At 39.4% G+C, this 24,359-nt stretch overlaps 3 protein-coding genes across 4 annotated transcripts in view; all 3 read left to right on the top strand.

The window, feature by feature from the left end:
- The window catches only part of fam184ab (family with sequence similarity 184 member Ab), a 139,938-nt gene extending 133,694 nt beyond the window's left edge, over positions 1-6,244 (top strand). Inside the window, exons 19-22 of one of the 2 annotated variants that reach the window (XM_033991321.2) lie at positions 1,307-1,424; positions 1,926-2,030; positions 3,869-4,116; positions 5,868-6,244. In XM_033991321.2, coding sequence (XP_033847212.1) covers positions 1,307-1,424; positions 1,926-2,030; positions 3,869-4,116; positions 5,868-5,952 — 556 coding nt within the window. In that variant the 3' untranslated portion in view covers positions 5,953-6,244. The remainder of the gene's footprint in view (positions 1-1,306; positions 1,425-1,925; positions 2,031-3,868; positions 4,117-5,867) is intronic. The other variant, XM_033991320.2, reaches the window with a different exon arrangement.
- A 1,748-nt stretch (positions 6,245-7,992) lies between these two features.
- On the top strand, positions 7,993-9,318 carry ptrhd1 (peptidyl-tRNA hydrolase domain containing 1). The gene is made up of 2 exons (XM_033990902.2): positions 7,993-8,223; positions 8,676-9,318. Exons 1-2 carry the CDS (start codon positions 8,014-8,016, stop codon positions 8,844-8,846), a joined length of 381 nt encoding a protein of 126 aa, XP_033846793.1. The 5' UTR covers positions 7,993-8,013; the 3' UTR covers positions 8,847-9,318.
- Positions 9,319-10,506: 1,188 nt separating this feature from the next.
- The window catches only part of ncoa1 (nuclear receptor coactivator 1), a 36,737-nt gene continuing 22,884 nt past the window's right edge, over positions 10,507-24,359 (top strand). Inside the window, 2 exon segments of the mRNA XM_055232360.1 lie at positions 10,507-11,196; positions 19,237-19,392. The gene's annotated coding sequence lies outside the window, so the exon portion shown is untranslated.

Raw genomic sequence — 24,359 nt, forward strand, 5'->3', positions numbered from 1 at the left:
GATCGTAGAATCCCAGAGACAAAATAAATGACAAGTCATCTTTTCAAACGTCCATTTCAAGGTTATTCACCTCTTAAAATACTCACTGTCCAGCTGATGTCTGATATAATGAAATGGGGTCTTGTGATAGCGGAGAAATATGGAAATCTGTGTTTTTATGTCAGTGCCTCTCGCTGTGAGGTGGTTTGACTTTCTGCATCTCAAGAGGGAATGATGTCTTGCCTATTTAGGTCACAGAACATTAAGATTCAACTAAGAAAAGATGGACAAATCACTTAAAATGAGCAATTAATCGAGATCCATTCAATCATATCTAATCATACTCTTTCAGATTTTCCAATTACAGTTTGTTTTTAAAAAGAAAAAAATAGATTGAATTAAAAATCTAGACTGCCGATACTGGTATGTTTTAAATCTAAATAATTTTTTGCCCTATCGCCGCAGACCCATATTCCAAACTAGTATCCACAGTGTGTGAATACTAAAGTACATTATGATTCGAACAAATTTTAGATAGCAAGTTATATGTACTATACACTATTTTAGTAAATACTTTAAGATGCATTGTGTAATATTAGTTTAAATTGTGGTGACATAACAGACTGAAGTTCTACCCGTCTTATCTGAGGTTGCAGGCTGTTGTCTTGTTAGCAGTCTTCTTATGTACGGGCTGGAACTGAATGACTGAACCACTGCAAAAATGTTGCTGAACTTCTTATCATTGCATTGTTGGAAAAGGTTTGGAGTTTTAAATCCCATCGGAACATCAAAGTTTTCACCCAGCTCCTTTGGCACCAAGACATTAAAAGGTTGAGCCTCAAACTGTAGGATAAATAAAGTAAAGAAAGTTATGTGTACTCTGCCCTTGCACTTTATAAATAATCTTCAGCTGGAAAAAAAAAGACCCTTTGCCCAACAGCACCTTTACAAAAATCCCATTTTGGTTTGAATGCTTCAACAGTTTCTATAATAGCTGGTATCACAAGCTGTAAAATGAACACGTTTTATCTGACTATTGTGTTCTCTTGGGGCAATTGTGAAACAAGTGGGAGGCCATTCATTCAAGACCTTCTCATAACTCTCTGTGCAAACAATCTATTGAAAAAGACATTTAGAATGAAACATGGTACAGTACAATAACTGATTTTCTGTTTAGATACATCTTCATTGCATTTTTATTATTTGTGCAGTATTCTGTATTTAAGCAAACAACGAGATAGTCTTCAGTGCTATCAGGTTTGAAAATGCTAAAATGGTGAAATATTTGAAATACATGGACTAAACATCGCCCTTTTGTGTGCTGCAGTTTGGAGGCGACTGAGGATAAATTTAGGAACCGAGAGAGTCGTCCTGAAGATCTGCAGATCATCGCGGAACTCAAAGACATGGTCACGGAGAGAGAGTCACTCGTGAAGAAACTGGTGGTACGTACTTTTTAAAGAGATCAACATTCTCTCTATATATAATATTGATACTTTGGGGGTGTGATGCTAACTGTAAGCATGCTCTGTCTGAGGCTCTGTTGACTTTGATTTGTGCTGTCAAACAAATTCCTCTCAAATAACATTACAGTCACAATGTAGCTAGCATTAGCCAACAGTTTTTCAGTTAGTCACTCTCACCTTTTTTTTGAAAATGAAACACCTAAACTGAACCATGAATGCTTGTATTGATCATAGGCTTCTGAAAATGTGTTGTTTTAATTTTGTATTTTGTCTTAGTATTCAGATAATCTTTTTGAAACCTTTTTGGTAATTATTGCTATTGTGTCACCATGGTAACTGCTGAAGATTCCACCGTAGGCATACACACAGAACACCCCCTTGTGATGTTGCTGCAAAGTATCAATATAGTTTGTAAACACAAGAAAAATGGTGGCTTGTTGAAAACTTTTTTTGCTCAAGTCCTTTGCCCCTATCCTTCAGGACGATAAGAAGTTCTACCAGCTGGAGTTGGTCAACAGAGAGACAAACTTCAACAAAGTATTTAATGCCAGTCCAAATGTAGGAGTCATCAACCCACTCATCAAGGTAGGTCCCAAGTGTGCTCCCACACCACAGAGGACAACTGACCCAAGCCTGAAGCGTTAAAGGACAATGTCCACTACATCTCATCTCATTCAAACCAGCGTTCAGCTTTAGACATTGCACTGTTGGATCACCGCTTCAGTACAAAAAAAGATAAACTCAGCTTATAAAATTTTAATATAATGTGATAAACTACTCATGCTTCAGTTTAGACTAATTAGTAATGGGTCTGTCTGAACATTTTTAGGTTGTGTTTTGCAGTGAGAAGGATGTTTACTGTAGTATTAATTCAAGTACTTAAGAGTATTTCAAGGCAGATACAGAGAACAAACCTAAAATATAGTATATAAATCAGTGTTTATGACATCTGTGAGGCCTATAGAAAGACTAAAGATGAGATTCATGAGAGAATTACTATTGCTGGATTTCAGATGACATCACTGTTATGACCCCAGACCTGTTGTATAGTATTATTTAATACAGATGGGGAGCAGCTAAAATGAATATGGTCAAAATACAGACTTTTTTGTAATGCAGTGAGATCTAGACCAGGTCTAGCCACTAAATAGTCAGGTTCAACATGTATGAATTTACATTTTGAATATTTCATGGCAAAGTACAAATCTTATCAACTGGTTAAATTGGCTCTAGCCTCCATCTGGGGATTCTAGTGTCTGAAAACCACCCATAGGTTAAGGTCAGGTGAGGGCACACCATTTGCTATATATGTTAAAAGGCAAAGTATTTTAAAAATATACTGCAAAAATAAGTTGGCATCATCATGGAAGATACAGCTAAGTGTAACACTAAGAACTTTCCCAAGAGCACATTTTATTGGAGGTGATGTGGTAAAGAATCTCTTGACAGGCTCTAATTTGCTTCTCAAGGACAACTAATGGAGACAGAACAAAGAGGTTTGAAGGTTTGTCTGTGCTAGAGTTTAAAATGTTTACTGCAATTAAAGCAACTCGAAACATCAAGTGTCATCACTGAAGTTCAATGCAATGTCTAAACAACTCAGGCACTGAATGCAGAATATGTGAACACAATTTTTACTTTTTAGTTCTTTTGAAACTAAAATTAATATTGAACTTGAACAAACTTATTTTTCTTTTTACATTGATTGGATACAAAACTCATTAAGCATTTGGAGTGTGGACAAGTTGTGTCACTCATTTCATTTTGTCCATCCCTCAGCATCTGTGTGCTATATCAGGGTTTGTCTACTATGTTCAGCCCTTTGCTTTCCAAACCATCTCTCCTCATTTGAACTGATCAGCTCCCAGCGACTGGTGGTGCGTTCAAGGACTGAGAGATAACTCTGGATTTACTCATTCGTTCTGCTTCTGGACACATTTGAATAAATCTCTTGTCTTGTCTCCTACTGCTGTACCTTCACTTTATCTGTCTTTAGTTTACCCTTCCTTCTCCATGTTTGGCTCAACCCAGTCTCCTATTTGAATGAATGCTGACGTTTCAGAGTTACAGAGACAGTGAATGGACCTCAAATCTTGTTTGGCTTGTTTTAAAATTAACCTGCTCAGTCAGACTGAAATCCTGAAGTCCATTATGGAACTCTCAGTCTCAGTACTTGATGTACTACTGTCTGTAATAACTGCAAGAGATTTTTAATGGCCTATTATAGTGTCATAACTTTGAGCTTTAACTTTAGTGTATACATTTTCTTCACTTCACAAATGACACCACAAATATGCGTTATTTGGAGACTTGGTTGCTCTTGTAGATATTGAGCTACATGTACATTGTTCATGTTTTGTTGCCGTCCTCCCTCCTGCTCCGCGTTGACCCCGGTGCCACTCCTTTCTTTGTTTTCTGTGTAGCAAAAGCGAAAGAATGAGAAATCCTCCACCACCAGATTGAGCACCTCTTCTAATGTCAGGGGGCTGGAGGCTGCCGGTTTGGGCGTGGCCGGTACAGGAAGTGGGCCCCACCCACATCCTGCTCCGCCTCAATCCCCCAGCGGCCGCCTAGACCCCCTCCCCAACTCCCCCCTGCATCACCTAGAGCTCAACTCCAACAAACCTCTGCCCCCGCCGACCCCTCCCACCGAAACCAAGAAGTTCATGAGGTGAGAGTGACAGGCTGAGGACTCATCAATGGTCCTGAAGCCAAAGTAGATACAGTGACCCAAGATTCTGTATTTTTGTAAAATTATGAAAAACATCTTAAAGTAAACTTTTTTTAAAGTTACCCATTTGTCAATAACAAAAGTTACACCTGACTCAGTCAAGTGATGCATTTCTAATATTTTAAATTAAAACATTTTGTGTAAAAGTAGGTCACTGATGAAATGGTACGAGTGCATGATACATGTTACAGAATATTTCTGTGCACTCTGTATGTACGTAGCTGCTATTTGCCAAGACAAGACAAAGACCATATTTTAAGACTTTTACTTGTCTACTTTTTTAATGTTATGGCTTTTCAAAAGCTGCACAACCCTGTTTTGGGTTAATATTTAATATGCAGACCGAAATACAGAATTTTTTATTTATATTAACATACATTTCTGTATTAAAAAGATGAACATTCGGTCCCTAATAAGTATAGTGCAATGTCCATAATCTTGTTTACATTTGTATGTAAGGCACTTGTATACCAAAAGTGTTATTCTTGGTGGCCGGGTCGTGTCTATGGGTTTATGAGCCTGATGTGCTGCATTGTAATGCCCGGGTCTTTCATAAACCATTAGTAGCATGTAATCATTAGCAGTGCTGTGTGCCGCTCCATGTGAATCAAGACCCTGCGAGTGCCTTAATGTGTTGGAGCAGCAGATGATGTCACCCTGAGTTTTACAACACAAAAAGACTTTCAGACAGGCCTGTAACTGTCCCACACTGTGACTGAGGCTTCAGAGAATGGCTTTGGAATGCAAAGAGTTCTGTCTACACTGTATGTGTGTTTAAGTGCATGTCTTTGTTACCTTTTTGTGATTTTTATACATTGTTCATATTTGTTACATCTCCACCTGTCATCACATGTAATTTCAGCATGTTGCACCTCTTCTCCTCGACTCCAAACTGAACCTTATGTTTTCTGATCTGAGTTGAAGATGAAGGTGATATTGTCTTTGGCTGATGGCCTCTGTGTCCTGGTGGTCTGGTCAATAAAAGCTGCTCGTTTTGAACACTGGGGTCTGTGGCTGTGCTCAGCATGTTGTGGTGACATCCATTGGGCTGCTGCATGCTCTGCTGCTGCTGCTCATCAACAGTTACATGCTCGCTGAAAAGCCTACAACAAATATGGTTAATAATGTCTTCTATGGAACTTAGGTACACTGTCAAAATACCAGCAAAGAGTGTACTATTTGCATTTCTGGGGTTGGGACTTCAAACTACTGAATATAGGCCCAGGCTTACATTTTACCTGTAACCTTCTGTTTCACTCCCACCCTTTTTTGTTGGTAAATACTTTAAAATATGTCTACGCCCAATTAATTCTCCATTTTAATTTATACTCAAATGTCCAAGCTCATATTTTGAAATAATGTTATGCAATGCAAGACCGAAATGTAATAACGTTCAAACTAAAACGCAACTATTGCGTTTTCTAAAGGCTTTGCTGCCCCCGTATGGACAACTTGTGAAAGTACTAACTGCTAATGCATTATCTTGGGTAATAATAGCAAAACCAATTCTACTGCTATAAGTACTAATACTACTTCTGTCAATACTTTTACTACCCAATTCTAGATTATAAAAATATAGTGATTATATGATTTAAACAAATGACTGCGTTTATGAACCTGACCCAGACACCATGTTGAACATTTGCTCTTATTTTCACCTGTGTATTTTTCTGATATTGTCTTCACCAAAGCCCTCCTGAGAGCAAGGACCCGTCCAGCCTGGACTCCCCAGATGCCCAGCGCCAGGAATGGTTCGCTCAGTACTTTTCCTTTTGACTGACCACAGACCTGCAAAACACGAGGATTCAGCATGTCTACCAAACAAGAACAAAAACATTGAAAAAAGGAAAAAAACACATAAAAAGAGAAAAATGTTAAAACTATTTGTTATTTATTGTCATAGTCTGGGGTCTGGGAATAGTTCACTTTGCGTACAGTCGACCAGAGAAAGAAATACTGAAAACTTGATGTCATGTACTTTCATTAGGTTAAATGAAATGTAGGTACAGCTCAGGCTTAAAAAGACTATGTTTCTGCAACTCAATGAAGACATATCACAAAGCATTTAACATGTGTACAGTGACAAGTGAATGAGATGCATCATGTTTTAATTTATATACAGTTATTTATATTGTGGTTATATGCTGCATCAAGTCTGTTTATGTTGAGTTATAGCAATATTTAATATAAATATGTACATCTGGACATATTGTTTCTTTTTTATTTATTATGATTAAAATGACTTTATTTTACATGAAATGAAATGAACAAACAAAGCTAACATAATGGCTATAAGTGAAAATATTGTATTTACTCTATTCAAGCAGACTTCTCATAGTGCCATATGACATGGGGAGATCTGATCATATGTTTCTACCTCAAATTTAAATTAAGTGGTAACTTTAAACGCCAAAAACACCATCACCTAATTGAAAAATATTATATAACTTATTCATGATGAATGTATAAAGATTTTAATTTTATACTTGTGTGCCAAAAGGTGTAATGTTTTAGATACATTTTTATTACTGACCTATTGACTTTATAAGCAAACTGAAGTGGGTCTGTTGAAGTCCTACCTGACCAGGCATTGCCATATCTTATTGAGACAGTGTGTGCTTTGTTTTATTTGGTTGTGTGTTTTAATTTGTGTTGGTCCAGACCTTTTCCTTCTGTATGCACTGTATGTAGGTAATTCTCCTATATAATGTCTGAGGCCGTGTGCCAAATAAGAGGGAGATTATTCTGCATTTATTTGTATTGCTCACTCAAATGTTTACTCATTTTTTGACAGGGCTGAAATGCGACTGGCTTGGCTCATTTGCAGAAACATAGTTGTGTGTGGACTTGGTGAGACTGGGTTGTACAATGTACACAGGTCGACTGAGGTGAAGCTGAACTGAGCTCAGACTCTCTCACTTTCCAATCTGATTGTTTCTCTTTGATTGTTTCACTGTGGAAGAGTTCTCTCGTAGTACAGTGACAATGATCATCAATGTTAATCAATGTTTATTTTACACCATCTTGATTTTGCTATCTCTTGGATTTAGATAATAATGCGTGGTGCATTCTCATGCTGCTAAATGCCATTGTTGGACTCCAGTAAGAAATATATATATAAAGAATTTAAATGGTAGGTTGTTGTGCTCTCTCCATCCAGCGTCTTTGGGCCAGGGCTGACCTGGGACCAGCTTGGTGCCGCACATTGGACTGGTTTTTAGGACGACACCATCACAACAAGTTTGTTACAGCTGCGTTAGACGTCTCAGCAGATTTTGTTAGAATATTCAAACTGTTTGTATGGTTGTCTGTCTCAACACAGATATAATGATGTCTCACCGATTTTAAAAACAAAAATAGCATATTTTATATTTATATTATAATGTGTATGCTTAATAAAGAATTATTGTGACATTTACAGTTTGTATTGTGTGGTCCATTTTAAGGTTAGTGCAGCAAATGAAAAAACTGATGGCTCACCATGGAGATGCATCGCTGCATAATCAATGTACTGTATTTGGCCTTGCACAACTACTTATTTCAGAGGGAGGTAGAGTATGGTCACCTTTCTGTACTTTTATGATTTTACATGCTTTATTTCTGTTTTCACTAGACTAATGTGCAGTGTGAATAACCTTCATGGCCACTGATATTTTTTAAAGCATCAGGAATTTTAATATTTTCCCAGCAAGCTCGTTTATAATGCATTTCTCAAAATACTCGCCCGCAATAACAAAAGGGGTCGCTTGATGGCAGTATTCTGACATGACAAATACAAAATATCTAAACCGGAAGATAAACATTGGGCGGCGGGATGACGTCAGCGCTGCAGTGAAAATGGCGGCTCCGGGAGCAGGAGCTCCGGCTCGTCTGGTCCAGTACGTTGTTGTCCGATCAGACCTTGTTCATTCGCTGTCGTGGCCCCTGGGAGCGGTCATTACGCAGGCCTGTCATGCGGCTACTGCAGCCATCCATCTGCACTACACGGACCCGGACACACAGCGCTACCTGCAGGAGCTGGACTCTATGCACAAAGTGGTACTGGGGGTAAGACACCCACATCCATGTGTCCTGTCAGCTCCAATGGGCCGGTACGGATCACTTAGACAGTGGAAACACTCACGGTCTGTAACGTTCCGCCCGTACCGCCCAGATGGAAACGAGGCTATTGTAAACCTGCTGCAGCTTTTACGAAATACAAGGAGCTTCAGCTTAAACTGTAACTGTAGCAAATACATGGGGTTTTACTTTAGCGGCTTATCTGGCCTGGCAATATTTTATTATTATTATTATTATTATTATTATTATTATTATTATTATTATTATAGCAGAAATTTGACATTACTGGAATACCATTACCACACTGTATATATCATATGTTTATTATAACTATGTAATCATGGGCAAACCTCTTCAGTTTGAATTACTCCTCTTGGACTCGTATTTGTAAGTATTAGTTTGTCTAATGTTTTGATGTGTGGCTGTTTTGTGTTGCCCAGGCTCCAGATGAGGCGGCCCTGTCTGGACTCTCTCAGACTCTGACTCAAGCTGGAGTGTTGCATAAACTGTGGATCGAGCAGCCAGAGAACATCCCCACCTGTTTGGCTCTAAAGCCCTATCCCAAAGACACTGTCCATCCACTGCTGAAGAAGTTCAAACTGTTCAAATAAGTGAACTGACTCTTGAATGGAGGGACAATGAAAACATATCAATAACAGGAACCAAGGCAAATGAAAGACATATTATATTACTTACGCTATAGTGCATGTCCTTGAAGAATGCACTGGAGAATGCCATATTATGACATTCTTGTGATTAGTTGAGGAATCCCCTGCTCTTTGACTTAAAATTACTCTTATTTTAGTAACATGTGAGCTTGTGACTGTAAATTACTAAATTAAACAATACATTGTTACTTCCTACCTTTTACTGCATTTGAAAGGCGTTGGTGATGCTCAACATTTTCCTCATACTTGGGCATAAAGATCAACAAAGTGTCCTTGAACAATACGCTTTCCCATTTTTGTGCATACCTCAAGGCCAGTTTTATGCCCTTAAGACCGGTCAAACCTCTCTGCTGTGCAATGTTCCTGAGTACAACCAACTGTGAGCTGTAAACCATAATTGCAACTGAAACTGGCTGAAGAGCATTCTTTGAATTCACTGTAGTACATTTTAATCATATAACATCTTCTCACTGTGTCTTTGTATCTTTAAAGTTCCTTTTATGAGTCACACCAACACAGGCAAATGTGCCACAAAAATGAAACCAACCAAGTTTTATCAGCATCATGTAATTATAAACCAAAATGACATAGTTAGAGTATGCACACCCCTACCTAAGAGAGAGGCTCATTACAAAACACAACAAGCAATGACTCATCAAAACCATTTACTTCATTAGAGATTCCATATACAACACAACACAGGGAAGTGTATTTTATGTTTTATAGATGACTGGGCAAATATAATTGTTATAGTCTCACAATATTTTCAAAAAACGAATTTGTGCAATGCAAAGTACAGTAATAAAGACAATGACAAATTATTTAAAAATAGACCTCAAATGTATGATTATGTACAGTAAGTAGCTATGACCTCTGGCTAGGTACATAACTATAGATGAACAGTGAACAAGGATTATGATCCAATCTAATGCAATACCAAAACAATACAAGTTTTATTTTAGGAGTAGACAGTAGAGGGCAGAGAGGTGCTGTTTATAACCCTCATGTTGTCAGAGTTCAAACCGGTCTCCAAAACAGTGGTTCACTTTAGGATAGCGCGTGTGTATAATTGTAAGGGTGAACTGATAATGACGCCTGTTCCTATGTAGAGACCCAGCACATGCACTTAGCACGTGGTGCACTGTAGCTTATGGTGAGTCATACTGATGATTCATTTTCAAGCCAACAGGAGTGTCAGCTCTAATGTCTTTACTACACTATCAAAGAGCAGTGAGCAGCCCTTATCATATACACACTAATAACATCTATGCAATTATATGCACATTGACCTTATGGTACATTTTACCCAGTGTCAGTAATGCTCAACTATGCAGCTATGGTTTTATTTTGTGTATGAGGTCGTGGGCTGCTTCGCTGAAATAATGTTTATATTTGCAGATAATTGGTTTAGAAGGTGGCGGACGAGAAAATATATGCTCGCTTGTTTCTTTTACAGTGACATGATGTTCGGTGATAAGATATCTGCGGACCACTCCCCCTCCAATAAATCCGGATAGTGGTTTAATACACTCGTGATCCTGGCACAGTGCGCTGTTGGGTCTAAATGTTTCAGTAGTGATATTCTGGATGTTGGATCTTGGTTGATCTGGATCCGAAGCCCTCTGCCCCCTCGTGAACGCGCCTCCCGCGGTGTGCACGAGCAGCGCTGTTTGTTTGTGTTGAGAGATTGGAAATGGCGGAGAGCAGAGACCAAAGCGATAACTTGGCTTTGAAAACATGAGTGCATCATCATTGAGAGCGCGAAACCAAACACAAGTGATTTTTTGAGTTTCTAAAGGCACGCGTCGACCGCTGGGATATACGTCGGACGAGGCCACGGAGGATTTTAAAAGCGAGGTTTGGATTTTGCGAGCTGCTTTAGCCTGCGAAGCTAACCGTGCTAGCAGAAGCAGCAACCTGGCGCTAGCTTAGCCACAAGTCGTGTGTGTGCTCCGAAACACGCAGGCTTGTTTGTCAACATAAGCTGACGTTAAATCGCTAGCCTCCGTGCTAACCTGCAACTTTTGGGGTTGTTTCTGAAGCGACACGTGTGGATTAATGACACGGACCTTGCCTACTGCTTGCTTTAATACCTCACGGCGAAGTAACAGTGGATAAAAGTAAAAACATTTGAACTTAAGCTCGTTAGCGGGGGGGAGGGCTAACTGGCTGTCTTTACGCAGAGTCTACGCTGCAGTTTACATGGGAATTTTACTCTAAACCGCGTGACATCCGAGGCCAAGAGTTCGCCCCGTGGATTTTTATTTGCACTCGGAGGAGGAACAGCAACGAGGTAAGTGGGCCACAAGCGCGTAAAACACATGACTAAACGATACGGTGACGACGGGCCTTGCATGCATCTGCCCCTGCGCGCTCTCTGTTGTACTTTTGTATTTACCGAGGCCATCCTGCGCTCTCGGATGCATAACATGCTCCGCGGGCTGGGACATAGTGCTCCTTTAACACCTGCGAAGGAGCACACCAGGCTGCCCCTTATGTAAGACACGAGAGAGGCCTCCGTGGCGCTGCATTGTGCTTTTTCGGACCATAACACCCCACTTTACGTTGCAAAAGTGACGCTTAGTGTAAAAATCCCTTTCACGCAGTCAGTTGTGCAACATTCGGCTATATTCCAGATCTATGCAGTGTTTAACAACCTCAATAAAGTTGCTGTACTTTCCCAAAATTAAACCCAATCCGTCAAAACCCCCGCCTCTTGGTTCAGTGTGCGTGCTCGTAACGTGGTACCTCTAAACATTGCAGTCTGATGTCGAGTCATCGCTGTAGGTCTGCTTGTAGGCTATGGATTGGCTTATTTAGGTTAAAGAGCAAACTTGTAGTGGGGCAGTGCACGAGCATAACAAGCCCCGTTGGTAGTAGTGCTCTGCCTTAACCTGACATTAAGGGATACTCATTGACAACAGCTTTCCAGGATTTATGTTGCATAAGCTAAATCCTGTGTTTTGGAAAGTCACTTGATTATTGTGAGAGTGCAGGGCTTCAAGCAGACGCTGTATTTTGCCATACTAGATCGGGCGAAAATAGATATTAGTGGGCTATTTAGGCTATAGAAACTCAGCAGAGCGGTGGTGTAATGATGAGACAGAATGACCACAGTTTCCTAAGCATCACACACTGAATTATTAAAAGGATGACTACTCGTGCTGTAGTGTTGAGCTATAGGATACTGTTATATAAGCTTTATAATAAAGATATGGGTTCAAACTGACCTTAAAGTTTTTAAACAGACTAAGTATGAGTAAAGGACAGTGTTTAATCTGTTCTGTGCTTTACCTTGTAGAGGATCACTCCTTCAAAGTGATGGTGCACAGTATTATAGTCTGAATTCTACAGAGAGACAGGAATCCTACATAAAACTTTATAGTCACGCATCATGTTAAAGCCCCCAAATGTTTGAAATGGTCAAATAAAAAATGCACATGGCATTTTCCCCATTTTCTATCATCTAGTCATGTGCTATAATAATATTAAATAATAAATATATAAATTGAGTACAGTGTTACTGATTGAAGAGTGACGAGCTGCTGATGTTTTTAAAGTCTGTTTTTTGTCTATTATATTTTTTAAATACCGCTCTTCATTGGAATATGATTTGTCTATGTTAATGTATATTTGTGTCCTGTTTGAACTGACTCCCTTTATAAACATGGGACCACCTGTTGCTTGCTTAAGTTTGACACAGTAAATTGTAAACTTGGGACGTGATGTGCGCTGTGGAAGTGTATTAATTAACATCTATGCAAGTCCTTGTTACTGTCAATTGTCCAATACAAATGCTTCTGATTTCATGATGACAGCTATGCTTTTTGTCAGATTTGAAAGAAAATATTAAAATATTGCAGGAGCTGTTGTGATCAGATGTTTCTATTTGAAAACTACTAAACACTGAACAGAGCCAGACCTGAAATATTAGCTAAGGTATCGAAGAGCTTTCATGTTCAAGACTTTCTGACTTATCATTGAGAGATTAAAAACTGAACAGCTTATATCAAGTGAGATTTTCCTTTTCAATGTACTTTCCAGTTGGCGTCAAAATGATAATGGTAATGATAGTATTAGCCAGTTTTTTGTTGTCGTTTAATAAGAGTATTTGCACTGAATGGTAAATAGTTGCTAATATGAGGTCATGAGCATTGTTTGCATAGGACGCTTGAGGAATTCTGGACTTCTGGTTTAGCGTTTATAATGTTAACAATGACTCATGTGAACGAGCCTCCAGTTATTGAAGTAATGTGTATACCACATACTGAGATGTGTTTATTTGAGCTGCAGCCATTAGTGCTGTTTGTTGGCGTTTATCTGTTTGTGGAGTTGCATAGGCGACACTGGGCCCCTTCACTCTGATGCACCAGATAAGAGCCAGTTCAGAGCAGCCTGGGGGTGCTCCATTCCTCTGTTACTGCTGCTCTGAGTAAGACCACCCAAAACAATATCCATTCTTGCCTTGTTTCATTAACATTTCAATTTATTGACTAGATGTGATAATGTGCTTTTAGGTGCATAAAACATTTTTTGTTTGTTTATCAAAGATCAAATCAAATTATTCATATTTTTCAATTTCTTTAAGTTACATTTTACACTTTTTTAGTGTGAGGTTTTGCCACTCGCTTGTGTCCATGGAGATGATATTCATTTACCTAATGGCAATAAACATTTATTTTGCATTTATTTAACAAAAAAACGTTTTAAGCTTATTGGTCGAATCATCACAACAGTGGAATAAGACGAAAAAACTTTTGTTAAATCCAGTTGAGAGAAAAGCACAGACATCTTTCCCATCCACAAATGAACAAGGTGCTTCCCTCTGCACATTTTCCAAAACAAAATAGTCTGTATTTTCACTGCAGTAGACTGAAGTACATCTGTCGGCGTCACCATTGGGTGCTTCACCTCAATGTCTCCCCATCTCCAAACCATTGGCAGCCGGACCCAATCGCACCAGTGGAAGCTGGGCCAGATGGATTCTCGTGAGTTTGTCACAAATATTGCAAGAATTCATCTTGCTGGGCAAGGTTATGGAGACACTGCTTTGTCTGACACGATAACGCATTTTGAAGCACAGTATATTGCTAGAGAGAAATATTGTGACAAACGATAATATTTCGTCTATTTCATCTATTTTATGCCACTGACATAAAGCAGGATAATCCCAGCACAGCTAAAAACATTACCTTATTATAGAAAAATGACAAAAATGTCCCTGCTATTGCAAAGAAATTGACACATGATAAATATTGAGCCCCAAAATATATTGTTACAGCTTCATATAACAATAAGTCGATATAGTGATTATAGTGCACCTGCATTTGAGATGCAACAGTTAAAACAATTGCTGAATAATTATACAATATTTTGTAACTTTATGAGTCCTTACTCAAATCAGTCATTGACATTTTTGCTTTAGCTACTTTACTTATTTTGGTTGTTGTTGGGTTTTTTTTTTATATTAGATGATTGAGCAGGCACAGGTCTCAGGTAAAACAGCATGCTGTTTCAGTGTCTCTGTCTCTTGGGTTGGTGAGCTCTGGCCCTGCTCCAGGACACTGAGGTGATTGTCTGGTCTCCTGTTTTCACTGAAGCTAAAATCTTTCTCAGTGGCAAAAACATGACACCTTACTTACTTTGGTATTAAGGCAAGACCGACAACACTGACATATTTTACATCTTATTTGGACAAGTCTTTTATTTGATGAGGGAACATTTGCAAATAGCTAAGCAGTTCTAATTTTCACAACACTTAAGAAAATATATAGCTTTTTTAATGACCATCCTGTTTTTCAAAAAACAAATCTCCAAGCTGGAGGGAAATCCACATTGACAGTGCGGCCTTACTTCTCCTTTTCCTGGAAAGTAGTTTGAGTGTGAACCGAAGTCAGTGTTGTGTTTGTTTTACCAACCCTCATCTGTAGTTTGTTTAGTTTAAGCGTCAGCATCAAATAGGTTATCATTTCCCTGGAACCCGTTAAAGATGATGAGTGGCGCAAGTGTCAGATTTAGCAAATATTGGTGGGAAACTTGCAGGAACAAATATATCCACTAGTTGTGCATTTAGAATTAGAAGGCTCACAAATAAAATGTGTTTCTTAATAATAGCATGTTTCAAAAATTGTGTTGCCTTTTAACAAGTTAGTAAAAAAAATGCCTTTTTAACATAGTTACTTACATGCTTGACCTTCTGTTTGTCAAAACATAAATGACGACAAAGAACTGGCCAAACAACTCTGAAATGTCGGACATGGTGTTGCCATGTAAACTCTCCTGTTATCCTGCGCAGCTCTAAAGAATATTATTTTCAATAGAAAGTTACCTATTGGCAAACAAAAGTGACATGTACAACCATTGTAGTCGTCTACATTTACAATATAAACGTGCCTTCTTTGCATTTATAATTTTGTTTTAAATTTTGTACGTCTAAACAAGTAAAAATAGACTCATAGCCTTCGATGAAAGGACATTGTGCCGCGGTGGAAAACCTATGGTCTTTACACCTTAGAGATGCGGGATATTAGTAATATTAGTAATATGTAAGAAATATAGATTTTAAAAAATTAATTTCATTTCCCTGATGGCACTAATTTTAGTGTATTAGTGGGCCAAATGCTATTTTAGTCTTTAGACCCTTTAGTTTTGATTTTCTTCAGTGTCTGTTTGATTAGTTTGATTTGATTGTTTGTTTAGAAGTTTTGAATACAGCACTGGGGTGATGATATTTGTGTTTGCTTCTGTTAAAAGCATTCACGAAAAAAGCAGAACAAATACAAGCTGATTGGGAACAATGAGAGAAATCAGACACTTGCTAAATCTAGTTGAGGAAGCAGCTCTCCATATATCTGCTCAAATATAGGCTCAAGTACGTTAGTCCGTGTGGCTGTGTGTGTTTTCGGCTTGTTGCAAAATGCTGCCCTGTGATTGGTCCATTTTCCGATCCACTGGTAGATTTGAGCTCAAGCTCCTAAGCGGGAGACGTTCAGGATAGATTCACAGATATGGCCAGAATTCTATAAATTGCACTAAAAGTTCCATGTGAGTGCTGCTCATTAGTCTCCGTCAACAGCGTGGCCATTCTACATGTTACTGTTTGTGTACAGTCCTGCTGTCAGCACATGGGCCTATATGCTCTCATGCCTTGAGTATCTGTGGACGTTTAGAGGAAATGCAGAGAAGGAAAGGACAGACAGAAATGGATCTCTCTGGAGGTAAAGAGAGACCCCTCTGGACCAGTTGTTGTGGTGGTTTACAGTGGAGCCCCAATGGCCTCATTTCAAGATGAAGGCCGAGGCACGGTAAGAGGAGCCGCTCTGCTTTTACTGCCTCGCATTGACTTTAGGAGGTGTTTTATGTTCTGCACAAGTAAACTCTAACACCCACAATGCATCTGGGCAATAAATTAAAAGTTTGGGGGGATGAAGAACAAGAGAGGAATAGAAAGTGGTTGAAGCCTTGAGGGACAAAGGGGAGTAAACGAGGAGGTGCGTGGATGTGGGAGCTCTGATGTGTGGAATCAGCCCATGGAGTGAGTGTGAATGTCAAGTGTAAGACCACACAGTATTTGAGTGTGTTGATGCACCGCACACTCTAAAGTACTAAAGTTGGTACTAAAGGTTTAGTCTCTACGGCTCTCTGAAATTTTGCTTCAATTTGGTCAGAGTTCTGCACCAGACGTTCAATTACTAGAAAAATGTATTCACTCCCGTAGACCAAAATCAGTACTTTTTATTTATCAAGTTCATAAAATTTGACTGTTTTATTCGTTTCCAAAATCTGTATGATTTTTACTTACTAAGGGTACATTTTAAACGAGTTCTGAAGTAATTTAGTAAAAATTGAGTTTCTTCCATCCTTGATAGGTAATCCTCCAGCTATGTGGTCCCGCACAAGCCAAGCTCAAGGGTCCCAGAGCAAAGTTTCTTGTGTCATTTTGGGGAAATAACTACTCTTGAGTTATAAAACCTCTTCTCTCAGCACATGGGATATTTTTCTGTGTATAATTCACAAAACCTATTTGATTACTAAATTTGTTGATTACTTTTTCAGTAATCGATGAGCTGTAATGAATTAACTTGTTTCAGCCCTAGTGTGAGCCAAAAGTAAGTCAAACATCTGTTAATCCGCATATGAAGCAGGTCAACTTAATCACTGTCCCTGTTTGACCTCAGATAAGTCCAAAATGACCAGATAGTGCTTCATATAGAAATGCACTTGTATTATTCTTAGCTGCATATTCAAACCCAGGTGTTAATATGCTCTATCTTTTCCTTAATTTAATTTAATCTAAGTTTTATCATTCACAAACACTAAAGACTGCCGCAGGTTTTTAAAGTGTACATTTCCTAAACATATCGCCCTTCCTCTTTGTTGCTGCTGAAGGAACACCGTGTACCTTTACCTCCTGCCTCATGCGCGGCTCACCACAAGTCACTTTGGGACACTTATTGAAAACTAGATTAACCTTATTCTCTACTGTGCTTGCGTGTAAAAGTGTATTGTCAAAATCTAGTGTTTGCCCTCGGCCTTTACACTTTGTTCATAGTTTAGTCACTAAAACAGTTCCCTTGACGCGCACAGCTCTGGACTGCAGCAGGGCCCTCTCTGACCTGCATTTTGACCCGACAGGGAAGAAAGTGGAATTTTTGACCTTTTCTGCTATCGAGGAAAATGTAGGCAATGATGCAATTGATTCCCAACTCAATGGTTATGTAAGAGAGAGTAGATTGTAGCATTACTTGTATACTTGAGATAAGAAGCCAAATCTCTGCTGTTGCAAAGTTTTTATAGCCAAAAATAGACATTTCATGCCAATTGGAGGACCGGTATATGAAGATACTTATGATGTTGTGTGGGATAATGGGACCTTAATGCTTTCATACAAACATGTAAATTTCTTTGCAAATGCGGCAGAACAAATGGAAACCGCAATTATTGGCTGCGGCGAGGTGTAATTATTCACCTACTTGGCTGTAATGATGCTGTTGTGAGCCGAGGCATGACTGCGCTGTCACAATATCACCTCAAGTGTTTCTAATGAGAAGAGCGGGATGTGTAAAACAACAACGTATTTTATTAAGTCATTTATTATATGTTATCATTAAGGACTTTGTTATGTTTAGTGTGCATTGAATGTTTGCCTGGTGGATGTGTTTTTAGCATCCTGAGATGCAAAAAACACATCTCATCTGTGTTTTCCTCAGAAATCCAGATGTTTAAATTCTACTGTAGATGAATATCACAACACAAGAAGTACTTTAAAATTAACTTAAATTTTTTAAATATTTTACCTTTTATGAATTGAATTTGTTTCTTTTGTTTCTCTTTCGCTTCAATTGTAAATAGTCATTTGAAATTATATTTTAATTCTAATTTAGATGTATCAGAGTAAAAATGTTCCCTTGCCCCGGTGTATTGTCCCATGGCCACCTTTACCTGTGTAAATCAGCTGACCAGACACGCCACAGCAAAATCATGTGACGACACTGAGGAAGACTGCAAGTGAGCAGCCCAAACTGTAGGAGGACATCTAAACTTTGATCTGAAAAAATAATCTATTATAAGAAAATTATCAGAAGACCAATTAACCTCATTAGACCATTTGAAATGATGCCTTGTAATTCCTCCTCTGTTGCCTTAGAAATGATCCTGCCACAGATGGAGCCATGTATCTAAATGTTATGTCAGAGATGCAGAGAGCAGATTATGTTCATGCGACTCAGGTGTAAAGACCAACAATCAGGACACAAGGTCCTTTTGAATTCATTAGCCTGGTTTATTGGAGCCGAGCCCCACAGCCCGAGCCCCACAGCCCGAGCCCCACAGCCCGAGCCCCACAGCCCGAGCCCCACAGCCCGAGCCCCACAGCCCGAGCCCCACAGCCCGAGCCCCACAGCCCGAGCCCCACAGCCCGAGCCCCACAGCCCGAGCCCCACAGCCCGAGCACCACAGCCCGAGCCCCACAGCCCGAGCACCACTCGCTCATCTCAAACCCTGCTCCACTTCCAGAAGTACATTTCCTCATTTTTGTTCTCAAGACTTTCAAGGACATATTTACAATGAAAACATACACGAAAGAGGCAGATGCGGAGGCTATGGTTTTTAAATTATGACCAAAGCGTTTCAGTTTATGTTTAGGTTGGGCACATATCGTTGCTATGTCTCTTTGAGTTTTTTCATCCATCAGGTTTGTTTTGACAATCTCTGGCTAAACAAGGGACTTGTTGAATGAAAATTTAATTAAATAAATGCTCAATGTCTTTTATGCAATACAAACCTCTTTCTCTTCTTCCTTGAGCTGAAAGTTTACATTGTCCTTCTTTTTCAGCGAGCTGTGTGGGCGCAGTGTCCACCTGGGATGGTACGATGTGAGCGGGCGGGCGACCAGCCTTGACCTGAGCCACGCCGTTCGCCCCTTGCCCTCTCAGCCTGGACCAGGCTACCACAGCTGCCCCATGACTCCCACACTCCGGCTATAGACCAAGTAAGTCCTCTCTCTTCCCTCTTCAAAGAGTCTCAATTGTCCTACATGAGAGGAGGATGGGGCCTTGTGCTTAAAGGTTCAGTTTGAACATTTTGGTGTCATTGCTTTAACTATCATAAAGTCTAGAAGGATTCATTTGTTCATTATTGATACAGTCACATCAAATGATACCGAATAGCTATAAATGCTATTTGTAGTGTATAGTTTAACTTTCAAATGATGTTTTTTATTTGAAGCTTACACTTTGCTCTATGGGACCAACTAGTGTCCTAGAGAAGTGGGACAGGTAGTATGTGGACCTTTTCTAGTTTCTACCAATAGCCAAATGTCTTAAAGTCCTAAGCTTAGCACTGCTAGTTTGAAACAAAGCCATGTAGACTGGAGCTGTTGTCCTGTTTCCAAATTGTTGATTAATTAGCCTGTCAATCAGAGAAAGACGTGGTTTGTTTGTTTCGAAGCGGTCCCCAAAACAGTTAGTCTGGAGTCTGATGTTTTGAACATCCCAAAATGCCATGGCTGTCTGTGATCTGGACCCAGACTCTTTTGCATTCAAACAGAAAGTAGGAGGGTCTGTCTCGCCAGGCAATAGCCCTGCAGGGCGGTCAGTCGAGCTGCAGCACATTGGCAGTGAGGCCATAGTTTGAATCCCAGCTGTCTCTTCTTCTTTTCCCCAACTCACCCCATCACCCTGGTATCACTGTAAATGCAAATCTACATCTAACCAACCCCAAACCAGGACTGAACCTGATCTGAACCAGGTCTATACCAGGCATGGAAAAGAGCTAAATCTGGACTAAATGAAAAACAAGGCAAGCATAACTCCTGCTGACCAAAATAAATCACATGAAGACAGAACATGATCCTGTGTCCCATCAGAAGAGAGACCAGTTTGAAAAATGCTGCTGCTTTTTAGTGGGTATAGACTCAGAGAGTGAATTAAGTCCTACTCTCTCTGACTCTGACTCTGTCTCTGTCTCCCCCCTGTCTCTCTGTTTCTTTCTCTCTCTTTCTCTTTCTCTCTGTCTCTTTCTCTTTATCTGTATCTCTCTTTATCTCTCCATGTTGAAAGCATTTCATCCTATCCCTGCGGGCTCCCGATGGGCCGTGTTCCTCTGGACGTCCTGACGCTGTAGAGTAGGCCTCCCACAGTGTGTCTGAGGTGAATCCAGGACATGCACAATCCAGCTAAAATTACCCAGCGTACAGTGGCTCAGGACCACACTGAATATTCATGCCAGGCTTTCGCCGCAGTTTGAAAAAGGTGAAGATGAATCTGCTACATTTTAATGCAGGAGGCTCTTCGCAGTGGGCTGACGATGGATGTTATGTGGAGATGGACTGTTTGATTGTGATTCACACCTCAACATCACATTGTTTGTGTGTGAACAGGGCTGTGGAGCATCAGAGCAGAGCCTGGTTATTGAAGGGTTTGTCTGAGAGCAGTTTGAGCAGGACTTTTGACCCACCATGCTCATATCAGCCCTATGTAGCTTTACCTTTAAACATATGTGTGAGAATACCAATATTTCACCATTTCATCTCATTTCATCCCTTGTCCCATCCCCCAATGTCGGCTTTGAGCGCTGCCTTTGTCAACGTTTTGGACAGACTGAATATCACCCCCTGTAAACCCTGGTGTAACTTTAGTTTTGTAGACTTATGCAATGATTTTTTTTTAGATCAAGTGATTGAAAATTTCAGTCGGTTGCATTTGTGCACGTAAAAAAACTACAACAACAAAAACACTGCAAAGAGTTGTTGCTAAAGTGCGAGTCCTCCTCCTGTTCTCACACAGGCTCAGAGAGAGAGAGAAGCTGCTTGTGAAGCCCCCTCAACTGTGTTCTGATATGTGTACATGGGCAGTTTTATTGTACATGGCTTTTGTGCACCAGATTGTTTTAACTTGCACATGATAAATGTGAGTGCCATTTAAAGAAGCACCTGTATAAAAACTGAGGTTATTTGTGCAAAATATAATTTAATGTGTATTATTAGGCTGCACTGGGACTGTTTTCAGTCTAGAGCCCTGACAAATTGCAAATACAGTTTTTTCAACTTGATTTTGCATCTCAAAATATCTCCAGCAAGATCTAAATCTTTTTCTACTCTCTAGTATTAAAAACTCTCTAGTATTAAAAACTTACTTTTACTTACTGACTTCTTTGTTTGTTATCTTAAGTAATGTAAAACCTCTAAAGTTCTCTAGGTTTTTAGATCAGATATCCAGATAGCATGTTGGATATATTTACAGTTTTGACATACATACTTCTTTGGATTAATTTTAGTTTAAAAAAAAATCTAACACAATCTAAATGAATAAATGACTATCAGAAATATGCTGGGTGATCCTGTACTGATCTGCCATATGTTCAGTGAATAATGCTTCATGCAGAGCTCTGCACGAGGTCCACACTGCTGAAACTGTGTACATTAAAGCTCATGTCCTATATTCTGGAGGGTGGGCCTTAGCAACAGTGACTGAGCAGCTTCGCACGGGACGTACCATGTGAGACAGCAAGGAGGGGGGCCGGCAGTCACCAAGCACAGGCCTGTCAAAATAGGCTGGGAAATACATTACTGCCATATTTTTTAATGATTATCAATGAAGAAATACAGTGCAATACAACCATTGATATATATCCACTCATTATAATTTATAAATATTACATAGATTTTTCTTTTTTCCCCCTAAAATAAAGGAATAGTCCTAATGTTACAAAGTAAGATATTTCTAACCTGTAACATCTAAACACCACCTGCTTTTAGACCGGGAGGAGGAGTTCCATTTGATTTGATTGATTTAACTTTAACTGAGCACCCTTCTCACTTTTTTAATTAGAAAAAGAAATCTAATGTAAATCTAGTGTTGGTAATGTCTAGTAGTGGCTGGTAATTATTCAGAGAATGTACAGTGTAGTATTGTCTACCGCTACTAAAAATATAAAAAATATAAAGCTAAAAAAGTGGTTTATTACTTCCACAGGTGTTGGTCAGCATTAATATAAATGTGAATGGTGGAATGTTAGTGTTTTTTTGGGGGGGGTTTTCTGTCAATCATTTTAAAAAACCAAAAAAAACCAAAAAAAACCAAAAAAACAACAGTCTTCTGATGCCCGTCTCCTCCCTGTGGCTGCGGCGCTGGTGGTCCACTCCTCTCCCCCTCGGCGACCATGCATCTCCACTGAGCATGTCTGTGTGTGTGTGTGTGTGTGTGTGTGTGTGGATCATTAAAGCATGTGCATCTCAAACTGAAGGAGAGGGATCAAAACCCTGATGGACCGGGCTGTTGGTGAGGATGGAGCTGGCGCCCTCTCTCACTCTGGACCCTTTTTTGGACTGCCTTTATTGAGCTGCTCCTGCCTCTGCTGCGGTTTTGTGGAGGCTCAGCTCTCCTCCGCTCGTCGCATGCTCAGGTCAGAAGGTCTGAGGGTGGATAAGTGACAGAGGAGACATGCTCATCCCAGTCGACAACTTCAACCCCAGAGGTGCAGTGCTTCTTTTGTCATGCACATTAGAAAGTACTAGGCTGTGTTTTTTGTTTGTGGATTCTACCATTAAAATACGTGAGGTGCTGGAGTTTAGGATGTAGGACTGTAGGATAGTGTTGTTATGATACAAAAATTTCAGACTCTATTTCGATACTAAGATGTAGGCTTGATATTTGAGAGCGATGATAATAAAAATAACTCTTTATTTAGACAATATAATGTGATTTTCAACATTAAAACATAGTACTTAGGGGTATATTACCACGTGGCCTTATATCTGTGTAATCCCTCCAGGTATATTCCATTATGGTCCATGGGAGTATACTAGTCTATGTATTCTTGTACTTTCTCTGATATAGCTCAAGATCATTCTAAAGCTATCAGTATGATTTTCAATGCTTTTGAAAGCCCTTCTGTAGGATGTTATGAATTTAAACCTTTAGATAATACCTTTGTCAAGGAGATTTTGGCCTGTGTTGTGTTTGTAGTAGGTCACAAAGAACCTTGTGCACTATGGTGTTATAAATGTAATATTTCCAATGTAATGTTGGAATAATATCTGCAAATTGAATGTACTGTTATGACATTTGAAATAACTTGAATACACATCATCTTTTACAGAATTTGAAAACTGACTCATTTTGCCTCTAACCAGGAAGTTTGACTTTTTTGGCAACTTTAGTAATGTGCCATTACTGAATGCTTGTTCTTATCGTTTCTACGCCTGTAAACTCCTTATAGTATGTATTTAAATGCATTTAGTGTTACAATGAACCTCTGCACTGTGAGTTGAATTGACTATAGACTGTAAATAGTCAAAAAGAATTGTCAAAAAGAACAGGTTCAGTTGACATAATGACATCATTTGTCCTATTTCATGCCTTTATTAACATTTAATTTGCAACTTACCCTAAATAACCAGGGCAGTCCTCTTCTCCAGTGTTAGCCTTGTTTTGTCTCAAACGTTTTCCTGCTCCGTTCAGGTTACCCCAGTGGCATTGATGGATAGGTCATATACCTTAAATGGAAAAGAAAATATGTACCATAATGTAATATATGTATGTGTGAACAAGATTGCCTATAGTCATACATAAATCAGATGTTATGTACGCTAAACCCCCTGACCCTGCATCATGTGACATATTGTACAGTTACAGTAGAAGCTTGGCTCATAAGTCTCCTGTATTTTGACAGTGGTGACGCTCAGTTATTTATGTTTGTCTTTGAACTCTATACGGGCCGCTGAATACTGGAGCGTGTACAAGTGAAAGGGAACGCTTCCACACTGTACATTTAGTGAAATATTTCTAAAAACACTTGTAGTTGTAGTTGTTGAGGAGCAGGTGTCACAGCAGGTACATGAGGGGGGGCCTCTCTGAGAACATGGTTTACTGCAGTTTGATTCCTCTGAAGACATGAGCTGTAAACATGTCCAAGGCTGCTCTGTGCTTTCCACATAGGCCTTTTGTTTATTATACA

This window comes from Periophthalmus magnuspinnatus, chromosome 24, assembly GCF_009829125.3.
Source record: "Periophthalmus magnuspinnatus isolate fPerMag1 chromosome 24, fPerMag1.2.pri, whole genome shotgun sequence".
Classification (NCBI taxonomy): Eukaryota; Metazoa; Chordata; class Actinopteri; order Gobiiformes; family Gobiidae; genus Periophthalmus; species Periophthalmus magnuspinnatus.